This window comes from Narcine bancroftii, chromosome 2 (genome assembly GCF_036971445.1).
Source record: "Narcine bancroftii isolate sNarBan1 chromosome 2, sNarBan1.hap1, whole genome shotgun sequence".
In the NCBI taxonomy this organism is placed as follows: Eukaryota; Metazoa; Chordata; class Chondrichthyes; order Torpediniformes; family Narcinidae; genus Narcine; species Narcine bancroftii.
In genome coordinates, this window is record NC_091470.1 from 331,033,100 (window position 1) to 331,045,844 (window position 12,745).

General features: G+C 41.1%; 1 protein-coding gene across 2 annotated transcripts in view; it reads left to right on the plus strand.

The window, feature by feature from the left end:
• The first annotated feature begins 838 nt into the window (after window positions 1-838).
• The window catches only part of LOC138755667 (KAT8 regulatory NSL complex subunit 1-like), a 221,979-nt gene continuing 210,072 nt past the window's right edge, over window positions 839-12,745 (plus strand). For both annotated transcript variants that reach the window (XM_069922059.1, XM_069922060.1), the window contains exon 1: window positions 839-2,537. In XM_069922059.1, the coding sequence (XP_069778160.1) occupies window positions 859-2,537 (1,679 nt within the window). In that variant the 5' untranslated portion in view covers window positions 839-858. The remainder of the gene's footprint in view (window positions 2,538-12,745) is intronic.

The following is a 12,745-nucleotide window of genomic DNA, read 5'->3' on the forward strand; positions in this document are numbered from 1 at the left end:
GCCTAAACCATTTATGAACGTTTACTCCCAATCGGCTGTTTGGCTCACTTTGTGGGATCTTATTGCAGGTTGGCCCCTGTGCTGTGGGACAGGGGCCATAGATGCAGGGGATGATTCTCAAACGTTTTGTGCAGGTCATTGTGCTTCTTCTATTTAAATCTGGGAACAACGATCCAATTTATGGTTGGATCCGTGATGGAGCTTGAGTGTGGCTCTTGGAGAAATCGAAAAGCACCTCTTCAAAACCATTTTTCGAAGACCCGTGGCCGTGTTATCAAGTTCGGCTTTTACCTTCTTCACAGGATGCCTCCTGTTAAGATTTTTGAGGGTTTCTTTATTCCGGCGGCCACCTTTTGAGGCCCATGAATTTGAGGATCCTCAGCAGGTTCCTGAGGGGAGGGTGTGAATTCTACTGTCCGCACACATCCAAATGCTTCAAATGGACACGAAGCCTCCAACTCGCTCGTTTTGCTGCTTCTCTGAAACCAGGGCGGCGGTTTCATGGAAACCTACCGTTTGCCGAATTTTCAGTCAAGCTCGTCAAATGTTCAGCTGAATTGGACTTTTTGTTTTAAACAAGCTTTCGCCACCTATTTAAAATTAAATCTGCTCCACCATGCTCGACGCAGGAAGACCTTTGGATATCATGTTCACGGTATTCTCAGCAGCAATCGCCGAGACACCATTCGCATCCTTGTTCATCGTCGGGTGGGGGTGGGGAGGCGCGCGCGCGCGCTTTTCTCTCTCCCTCCCGTGACCCAACAGGTCCGCCATTTTGTGGTGGGGGAGGGGAAGGGCGGTGGGGGGGGGGGGAGGGGGAGAGGGGGGCGGTGGGGGAAGGGAGAGTTAGAAAACAAGATGGCTGCCGGGCGCTTGAAGCGAATGGCTTCCCCGGCTGTGAGTGAAAGCACTAGCGAAGCGCGGCAGCAGCAGCAGCACGGACTGAACTTGGCGGTGTCGTCATCGTCACTGCCGCCGCTCTCGTCGTCGTCTTCTTCCCCAGCGTCTTCGCTGCCCTCGTCTTCACCGCTTTCATCTGCGGCCTCTAACGGCACTTTAGACGAAGGCGAAGTGGAGGAAAATAATAAAAATAAAAATCTCGTCGGCCCTTTATATTTTTCTGCCGACCGTATGGACTCTCTGTTCTTGGCCCAGCCGACTCGAGTACGGCGGCGAGCCGAGGCCGAGCCTTTTTACCACGGCGACGGCGAGAGGTGCGCTCTGGCCGCTCAGGGAGGAGCGAAAGAGCCCGAGACAAAAACTTACAGCCCCCACAACCATCACCACCACCACCACCACCACGCTCCTCACCGGCGCCACCGTCACTCCCACCAGGCCGGCGAGTTGCAGCACAGGCGGGTGAGTTCGACGGAAGCCCCCGGCCTCGGCCTTCATCGGGGAGATTCGCGGCTTTCCGGCAAGCGCCACGGCGGAATGAATTCTGATGGTGACGAGAAAGAGACGGGTCCAATTTCGGGATCGTGCTCCGTCGGCAAGGGCTTGGTGAAAGAACCGGCTTGTCTTTGCTGTGACTGTGGTCGAGTGAACGGCAACAACAAAGCGGTGGGCGGTTGTGGCGTCCAGCGGAGCAACGGCGCCATCTCGCTCAGTTCGACCTCGCCTGGAAAGGGGAACTCGGATAAAAGCTGCTGGCATCGGCTGCTCTCAAGTGCCAACACTCCTGCCTGTGAGTTCGGCCCGCTGTCGAAAGGCAGCAGTAAAACCAGCAACCTCGAATCCGGTTGTCGAGCGGATCTACACGGCTCCAGTCCGGCGGGAGCTTCCTTCAAACCTCACTGTGGCGAAGTACATTGGAATTGTCAGGGGACTGAGAGCCAAGACACCAAAAAACATTCTCCTGAGAGTACCGGCACGAACAGTAACGCCATTAACCATCATCACAGTCTCACCATTGTTAGCTGTCACAATAATATTAGTGTTAGTCAGGATGAGGTGAGTTCTCAGAGTTTATTGGTTGCCAGTAAACAAGCTGAGATCAGGAACAGGGCTCATCGACTTTGTAAGCGTTTGCAGGTTGTGCAAGCCAAGCAGGTCGAGCGCCATGCCCAGCAGCAGCTCGCAGGATTGGTGGGACACAGTCTTAGGCAGTTCTCCTCTTCTTTCACCGAAAGTCTTATTAATAACTGGAGTAGCACTAATAATAAACACACAAGCACTTGGCCTGGGAACAGCAACTTGCAGTTTGGATCTTTACTGCTCAGGAGTAATTTTCCAAAGACGGATCTAGAAGGAGGTGCTGATGGTGGCGTTCATTCCATTCCCAGTTCTATCCTTGGATTGGTAGGAAGTAATAAATGTTTATTATCTTCACTGAATGGGGATACTTTTTCTGGTTTTGTGAAAGACCGAGCTATTTCTGAGGATCTTCTAAAATTGGCGTCCAGTGTGACTGCAAAGCTAAGAACTTCTGAGCGGGCTTTTGATTCTGATGCAACGGAAAGCAGCTCAGGGGGTGAGACTGATGTAGAAGAGGATGGTACAAGCGGTACAAAATTGGAGTATCGGCAAGCAATTCTGTAAGTAAAAAGGTTTCTGTATTTTCTTCTGGTGTGGGAGGGATGGCTTTTAAAAATCTTTTTGTCAATGAATTTTCCCACGGATTGAAGAACAGGTAATTATGTCTTAAATGACATTTTAGAAACGTTGAGCTTTTTTAAATTGAGAAATTTCTTATCTTTGTGATTAAACTCGTCAGAGGAACTCGTCGGCAATGATCCTTGGATTTAGATGGATGCACATCTGCAGCAGGGCATAATGCTTCCACATTGACATGAGATGAAAGGTTTTTGTTGTCACCCGTTGCTCTTCATGTTCGTGAAGTAACTGGATGCTTTGGAGCATGCTCTTCGGTCTGAGGATCATTAAATTTGCTCAGTGGGTAGTGATATTCTGTTATATAAGCCTTTGACATTGCAGTGACGTTTTGAAGTTGATTATGCATGTGTCAACAGAGTGGCAGGGCCTTAATTAGCAAAACATGTTCAATCCTTGTATTTTTGTTTTTCTGACTGGAGCAATAATCTAATTTATCAGACGAATACTTAATTTAAATATAAATTGCAAATCTGGCATTGTACACTTCATTAAATTCATCCATTGTACAAGTTGAAAATGACTTAAGACAACATCAGGTAATGGAAATCATGCCAATGCTTAAGTTTGGCTTGGGTTGATTTAATCTTTTTGTAATTATGATATTCAGGAAAGTGTTTTGTTTATCTTAGTGAGAAATTTGAAAGTATCTTATTTGCTTGTCTGTTTAAAATAGACTCCAAATCATCATTGCTGAATCAACCAGAATGATCCATTTTTGACCGATGTTTACAAATTTGGTTTTGGACTAGTTAACATCTGTTGCATTGATTAATCAGTTATTCCTGCTATACCATTTTGAGTACATTGTTAAATATTAATAAATTGAAGAACTTGCTTGGCTTTTTGAAGTTGTGCATGTTTATTTGCTTTTAACGTGACTTCTAGGTCTGCTTTGTGGATGAACAAAATTCATGACTTGTTCCTTGTGATCTTTTTGTTCCTTTTGATTTTGCAGTGGTTAACAGAATATTAAAAAAATTATGAACATTCCTTTCATATTTGCGGTGTACCTCTGTCCCTTTATTGAAGATTTTTCTTCATTATGATCTATTTGAATTTTAGATCCCTTTGTTTCATTTGCAGTTGATTGCCGGATCAGTTTAATTTGAATATTGTTTTCTCTTGCATTGCAAGACAATTTACTGTGGCAAATCTTCCATGAGGATCCCTGCTGAGTCGGAGGATTTTGAAATTTGATGTTAAACCAATGACATTGGAGTGTGGCCGAAATATGTTGCAGGAAGTGGAAGTGAAATTCGCTTCAAGTATGCATCATGCACCAATTAAATATAATATAGTTGAATTGATCTGAAAAGACAGAGACTTGTATTTGTATTGTGCCTTTCACTTTGTTTTCATTACATTCCAAAGTTTTTTTTATAATGGATGATGACTCTGCAAGAGTACTTCAGAATTTCAGCTCTTGTGACATGTAGCCTCAGCACATCAAGTTCCCACAAATATCAATATGATGAAAACAAAACAAGCTTTTTTTATTGAGGGTTAAATATTGATGAGTTTGTTCAGAATCAGATCAGAATTTATTGTCATGAGTATGTCATGAAATTTGTTGCTTTGTGGCACTATTATACATTACAGGTGTAGAAATAGATGTCACTTTTTTTATAAACACTTAAAAAAATAAATACATTTGTGCAAAAGGAGAGAAAAAAGTGGTGCAACATCTATGGCTCATTGTTCATTCAGAATTTGATGGTGGAGGGGAAGAAGCTGTTTTCGTACTTTTGGGTGTTCGTCTTCAGGCTCCTGTACCTCCTTCCTAATGGTAGCAGTGAAAAGAGGGTATAACCTGAATGGTGAGGGTTGCCTTTTCCTTTCCTGTGCATTGTTGCCTCCATAGCAGACAATGATGCAACTCATCAGAATGCTCTCCAATGTATACCTGTAGGAATTTGCAAGTTTTGGATGACATACTAAATGTTCTCAAACTCCTAATGAAGTATTGTCATCTGCATAGCTATGATGTGCAGATGCACTAAAATTCTTGTTTGCTGCAGTCACCCAGGTGCACAGGATGTACCAACAACAAAAGTGTAAATTCATTTCCAACAATGGTGGTTGTGGTTCCATTGTTTTGTTTTGTCTAAAATAGTACATTGGTACCCACTTGTGAGAGCAGACAAAGTCTCACCTGAAAGAAGCTACCTTCTGATAGTATTACTGTCAGTCCAGTTATGGAGTTAGCATTGATTTTGGTGTTAGGTAAATTAATTTTTCCACAGTCTGTAGTTATAACTTCCAGTTCAAATGTCTAAAGACTTTAAGTACAGTTTGGAATTTTGTGACTTTTCCAGATTATTCTCTGTTTTTCTTTATTTATTTGTAATATATCTGTGATGTCTTCATAAATCAGTGCAAAAGTAGACTTGGATGACAACAATCATTCTTCATGCCCTGTAAAGTCTGTTCAAGTAGAATGACACTGAAATGTAAAACTTTGGATTTTATCCTCGTGCTGTTTTGTGAAGATGGTGCTTTTTTTTTGTCATTCCCTACTGGTCTTTGGTATGTTCTTTGTAAATTTCTAGGTTGAATCAGTGTTCACTGGATGATTTAATGTTGCAAATGGCACTGGGTTTTCAAGATTATTTTGAATAATTTTTTACTAACTTCTGATCATTTCATTTGATCGTTGGTATTTCTTCCTTGTGACTTTGTACATTCAAACAAACTATGCTGAGTTTTTCATTCAACAAAAAGTTATGGTCAAATTGTTCTGATAAACTTTACCACTTTAGCTATGTAAATATGTCTTATTTGTAAGTTTTTAGCAGTGTACTCTGCTGCCATGAAAGACATACTGCCTTTTATAATTTTGCAGAAATAAGTGGTCAACTTCCACAGTTAACAGATCCATTAGAGAATGAAACTTTGTTGTTTTGCATGTTTTGAATGCAACCATTGGAGTCCTGACCCAGGAGTCAACACAAATCTCAGATATGTGAACCCCACTTTATAGGTTTTCTCAGAACTGGGACATTAAAAAAAATAAAATAATATTTTATTTAAAGTTTAAAATCACTTAACAGGACATTAGATACTACATTTTAATACAGACATAATGTGATTAGTCATTTATATATATATTTTTTTTTCCAGAGTCACTTGACCTAGTTGTGGACAGATGAGGTTAAACCAGTTAATCAAACTCAAGATGTTCACATTTTCTATCATACCTGTTGCCTTTTAAATTAGTCTTTGATGCTTTATTGATTATCCTGATCCAATGAAAGCCATTTCTAAATCTGATCTAAATGCATAAACCTACAATTAATTTTTTCTTTGATCCTGGCTCGACCCATGAGTGCAGATTGACCCAGAATTAAAGAGTCTCAACTGTTATGAAAAAAATAGGAAGCTACTTGGCTTATCACTTTTTTTATATTGATGCCCCGCAAATTTGACCTTGGAGTCCCACTTCCTTTCTTGTCTCTCTCTAATCCTGTAATTTATTCTCCCACATGCCTATCAATTCTTCTTTGACTCATTGGTCATTTATCCATACTGGGATAATTTCCAGCAGTCAATTAATATGTCATGATGTCTTTGGGATTTGGGAGTGACATTCACGTTGACACAGGGAGAACAGATAGACTTGCACACAGACAGGCCTTCAAGTCAGGATTGAAGCCTGGACCTGGAGGTTGGAATGGGTGTCACCAGGTACAGCATTCAATCAAAACATCCATCATGTGTGGGAACAGATTTGAATATTGGGTCAACACACTTCAGTCAATGTACATTTATTCTGAAAGAGCAGGTGGTTGCTTGCTTGATCCACTTGTGAGTATTTTTAAAACAGGCCATACCTGAACGTGGCACACAGAATCTATCCTGTTTGGTTTATATAGGGTAGCAGGGCCCTTGATTTGATTGTGTTTTCCTTGTGCTGGCTCTGCTGTTTGGATTGGTGGAACAGTCATTCATCTGAACCCTTATTTTTAGCTGATAGGTGGAGTATATTAAAAATCAGAATTGAGAATTCAGAAACGGGTTTATCGCCGCAAGTGTGTGTCACAACATTTTTTTGTTTTGCAGCACAGTTAGCATTGCAGTTAAGGCACTTCTGTGACAGCACGAGCGATTGGGACTGGGGTTCAAATCCCACGCTGTCTAAGAAGTTTGTACATTCTCCCAGAGTTCAAAATGTACCGGGGTTTGTTGGTCATTTGGATGAAATTAGGTGGCACAGGCTTGTGGGCCAAAAGAGCCTGTTACCATTCTGTATATCTATATTTAAAATTATTGTGCATTACAGGTGCAAAATTGCTATAAATGACATTTCTATAAATACACTATTTAAATATAAATAGTGCAAAACAAGAGAGAAAGTGAGGTAGTGTCTGTGGTTCATTGTCCATTCAGAAATTTTATGGCAGAAAAGGAAGGATCTGCTTTTGTTACTTTGGGTGTTCTTCAGGCTCCTGTGGCTCCTTCCTGATGGTAGCAGTGAGAAGAGGGTATGGCCTGGGTGATGGAGGTCCTTGATGGTAGATGCTGCTTTCTTGAGACATTGCCTCATGGAGATGTACTTAATGGAGTGAAGACTAATGCACAAGATGGTGCTAGTCAAATTTACAACTTTCTGTTGTTTTTTTCCTGTTCTGTGCATTGGCATCTCCATATAGTGAGTAAGAGTACTCGACATGGGACACCTATGGAAATTTGCAAGCCTTTGGTGTCATACCAAATCTCTTCAAACACCTAACTAAATATAGTGTATTAAGGTTGTTGTGAGCCCACCTCACTGACAAAAGGCAAAGGAGGAAAAACCCAACACCCAACCCCAACAAACCAATTTTCCCCTGCAACCGCTGCAACCGTGTCTGCCTGTCCCGCATCGGACTTGTCAGCCACAAACGAGCCTGCAGCTGACGTGGACTTTTTTACCCCCTTCATAAATCTTCGTCCGCGAAGCCAAGCCAAAGAAAGAAAGAGTATTAGAATTACTAGTAGATAAATTCACTTGTGAGTATTGAGAAGAATTTGAAAAGAGGATATTGAAAAATTCTTGAAGCTCTCAGATTTAGCTCTGATTATGAAACCTTTGTGAAGATGGAAGCAGAGGGTAGTGGACCTGAACCAAACTGCAGTCTATTTTACCTTTGTGCCAGTTTTATAGTTTAGAAGGGAATCAAATTATCTTCAGATCTGTAGCAGAAAAATGACCAAGTAGAAACCAGTATTTTAACTTTGTAAATTCTTGCTGGTTGCAGATTTCTTCATATTTGGAGACATTAATGAATTTCTCAATGTTTTTCAAGAAAATATTTGCTTACATCAGGTGTCTGAACTGAATAGCACTGAGTTTGTAACATTGGTGCTGATATCAGGTTTTGTTTCTCTCGTACTCACTTTTCTTGAATCTTTTTGAGTGCAATGTGTAACTTTCTGAATAACCAAACAGAATTTATCACAGAATTATCAAGTAATTACTCCATGAGTTCTTTGGAATCAGACATGTTGATGCATGCTGGATCATAATCAATACAGTGACTTCTGCATATATGTCTTTGCATTTAGATATATTAACTAAGTTGTAATATTTCAGGCTGTTTCAAGGTGTGCTTCCCACTGTGTTTATTGCTTCCAATTTAGTTTCTAGTTTGAAGGGCATTTTCAATTACTTTCTCCTGGTCATATTGTTTTATTGTCAGGGTTTGGCTTTGCAGCCATTGAAAAGTCATCCCTACATAAAGAATGATAGTTCTTGGGATGCTTGTCCAAATGGTTGAGTTCAGGGGATTCAAGGCAAATTGGTAAATTGGGCGCAAAATTGCTTGCTAATGGGGTGACAGATGTGATTGGAATGTGATTGGAAGCCTGTCTACAGTGATGTATCAAATAATTTTGTGTTGGAACCCTTGCTGGTTATTAATAAATATTAATGATTTGGACACAAATGTAGGTGATAGAATTGCTAAGTCTGCAGATGATTGGTGGTGATGTTAACATTGAGGTGGATTGGTTAGTAATATGGGCAGGGCAATAGAAGGCAGTTTTGATCATTGGGAAAAGAATCAGGCAAAACAGACAGTGAGGTCCAAAAGAGTACTGGGGTACAGATGGTGCACCCCATGTAAGCACTTGAATTTTAAAAAAAAAATATTTTATTTAAGATTTTAAAAACCAATAAAGCTACAAGAGAAAAAAAATTACATGTGTGGTATGTGTGTATTATTCCCTCCCACCAACCCTTCCCCACAAAATATAAAAGAAACAAAACAAGAGTTGGGAGAATGTTAAAAAGCAACAAAGTTTCAGTAATAATAATGGAACTGGGGGATATTAACAAGTTGGGCTTTCAGGGAGTCATTCAAATTTTTAAAACAACGTGTAGTTTTGAAAAAAATTGATACTTATTACGTAAATTATAAATTATTTACTCAAGTGGAATGCAAGTACACAATTCAGCATGCCATTTCTCCATCCCTAAATCTATATCTGATTTCCAAGTAATGACTATATACTTCCTAGAAACAGCTAAAGCGAGTCATAAAAAATCAATTTGATACATAGTTAATTTGGGTCTAACCCACTTTAACATTACACACAAATAACATCGGGTCCTGTGGGAATTTAACTCCTAATATTTTCACAGAAAATTTCCTACCTCTAACCAAAAACATTTTTACTCTTGGACACTTCCAAGTGAAATGCAAAAACAAACCAACTTCCTGACCACATCTAAAATATAGATCTGATAATGTTGAATTAAATTAAAAAATTTTTTTTTGAGGAGTTAAGTATAATTGATGCAAAAAATTATATTGAACCAATCTATACCTAACATTAATCATTTTTGACATAGTTTCCAATCATTTTCATCTATTTGTCTATTTAAATCAACCTCCCATCTTAGTCTTGATTTATTACTTCCTAACTTAGCTTTTTGAAGTAATTTGTACATCATCAAGATGAACTTATTCAAACCACCTTTACATATCATTAATTCTAATTTAACTATAAATTAAATTGGAAGCAATAAACAGAGTGGGAAACACACCTTGAAACAGCATGAAATATTACAACTTAATACATTTAAATGGAAAGACGTTCATGTAAAAGTCACTGTATTGATTATGATCCAACATGCACAAACTGGCTGAAAGGAACCATCATCCTATGGAATGGATAGCCAGAAATATGAAAAGGGGCTATTGTTTCTGGGAACTCTTGCAGGGGGTGAACTTTATCTCCTCCTATCTTGAAACCATCCTCTCCCCTTGACAGGTCTTTTTTCACCTACATGAAGGATGCCACCCATTCCCTTCACCACTTTGACAATTACTAATTCCCTGGTCCCTACCGTCTCATCTTTATCATGGATGTCCAGTCTCTGAACCTCCTTTCCCCATAAAGAATGTCTCAAAGCCTTCTTCCTGGAATAATATTCTGACCAGTTTTCCTCCATCAACACACTCATCTCCCTGGCAGAACTTCTTGTCACCCTGATAACTTTCCATTTCCTTGAAAATCAAAGGTGTAACCATGGGCATTTGCTTAAGTTCCAGCTATCCTTGCCTTGTCTGCATGAAACAATCTTTATTCTGAAACACCCTGACACCACTCATCTCCTCCTCCGTTACGTTGATTTGAATTTTGATCATTTCTTCCACCTGTGCAGAATTTGCTAATTTTATCAACTTTGCTGCTGATCCCCACCACACTCTGAAATTCATTTGACTCTGACACTTTTCTCTCTCTCTCTGCCTCCGTCTCAGTTGACCAATTTTTTGCTGACATTTGCAAACACACTGACTCCCACAGCTAACTCAACTCAACTACAATTCCTCTCACCCATTTTCCTCTAAGAACGCCTTCTCTTTCTCCTAGTTTCTTTGTCTTCACTTTATCTGCTGTCAAGATGAGATCTTCCATTCCAGGTCGCCAGAAATGTCCAAGCAATGTGGAATTCCTGTTACTGTGCTCAAAGGAGACATCTGTTGCATTTCCTTTCTCTTGGAGTTCCGCTCTTGCACCTCCCTGTTTCTCCAAACAGAAAAGAGATAGAGTTCCTCTCATCCTTGCCTTTCACACACTTTCTTCTGCATTCAATGCATCCTCAGCCATCATTTCTGCCAGCTGCAACTCAGCATCACCACCAGCTATGTCCATACCTCCTCATCCTTTTCTACTGTCAATAGGGATTGTTCTCTCTGTGTTCCCTGTCTGCTCATCCCATCCCAGTCATTTCTCTATCACCCCGGTACTTTCCTCTGCAATAGCAGGAAATGTAATAGTTATCTTGCGCCTCTCCTTCATCATCCAGTGAGTATCCTGAACAGCCCTTCCATGTTTCACCTGCATATCTGCAAACATCACCACGTTTAGTCCTCCCAACGTAGCTTGCTCAACATTGGTGAGACCAAGATTGACTTGGGGAGTGTTTAAATTTAAAAAAATTAAATTTTGACATGCAATACAGTACAGGCCCTTTTGGCCCACAAGCCTGTGCTACCCAATTAGACCTGATTGACCTATACCCCCAGTACATTTTAAAGGGCGGGAGGAATCTGGAGCCCCCAGGGAAAACCCATGCAGACACCGACTGGACAAATGTACAAACTTTTTGTATTCAGCCTGGGTTTTGAACCCCAGTTCCAATCGCTGGCATTGTACTTGCGTTGCATTAACCACTACGCTAACTGTGTCACCTCTATGCTAACTGTGTCGCTGATGTTTGAGGTCTAATCCTAACTGGACAAACAATAACTCATATTCTCAAGATTCGAGGTGTCTTTATTGTCATGTGACAGTACAGAACATGGAATATTACCCCAAATTGCTTTCTGGCTGCTGTAAGGCAGACAAAGAGTTGCTATTAGTGTCACCTTGCGCCCTATACAGTAAGACAAAAAAAAGCAAAAGAGAGTCCCTTCAGAGTCGCTGAGTGTCTGGATTTTCTTCTCGCGTTCCTGCAGCATCTACAGCCACATAGAGTCCCATTAGGCCCATCGGAAACCTGAGCTCCAGGTCCAAATTTCGAACACAATCAGCAAGCCTCAGCATCCAAGGCCCTTCATGACCTCGTCTTGCCCTTAGCACCCTCACGAGTCCAGGCTCTAAAACTTGACTCCTATCAGCTGGTCTCCAGCCCATGATGGAACCTTGACTGCATTGCCTGCAGCTTGCGTGGGTCTATCAGCCGCTGAGTCCCTTGTCGCCATCCTGTAGGGTTGTCTCTTCTGCTTCTCCTTGTCAACAGAATGTGTTCTTCCTGTTAATGATGCCTTGTGACGGTCCGCTACTCTCAAGAGTCTGCAAACCCCTCTTGGCTGCTGCTGTCTTGGGCATAGACCTCCATGGTTGCAATATTTTACTAACACCATTGGCACCTTCAACAGGCCATTTAAAGCCTGTATGGAGCTGCCAGCAGCAGGACTGGGCACTTGAACCCTTTTAGAGTAGCGCTGTGTCTCTGCTCTCCAGCTCCAGCAGTGCTGCCATTTTCCTGAAATTCTCCCTTAGCAGTCTGCAGCTGATTTCTTCCAATCTCCTCATTTGTGGTCTCTTTTCCTACTGATTTCACTCAGCCCCTGACCTGTTCTCATTCCCCCTTTTGGTTTCTATCCATTATCTCCACGAGATTCTTCTGTTCTCTTCCGTACCCCCCACCCCCTTCCAGATGGCTTCTATTTACACCACCATTTTCACCTTTTCTCATTAATTCCAGCACTGCATTTGTCTATTAATCACCACTCCACCCTGTATGACTCATCTTCCTGCACCAGACTCTTTCGTCTTTCTTGGCACTCTCTTCATTTGTCTGACATCTGCCAATCTCTTGCCTCTGTCAGTTATGATTCACCATCACCTGGTCTACCAGTCCAACACATTCTCTTTCGTCGTGACCTCTACGATGGCTGTCCCACATTTTTCTTGTCTCAATAAAGGGTCATGGATTGAAGCATCAACAATTTTTTTTTCTTTCCACGATGTACCTTCACGCATGGACTTCCTCCACAGAGTGCATGTCACTTCAATGACCTTGTGATTTATATCCAGTGCAATCACATTCTTGCTGTCGTTAGGTCTTCAGAACTGCCCGCAATATAAAATCCATTTATCAATATATTAATGTTACAACGCATTGATTGTTGATAGG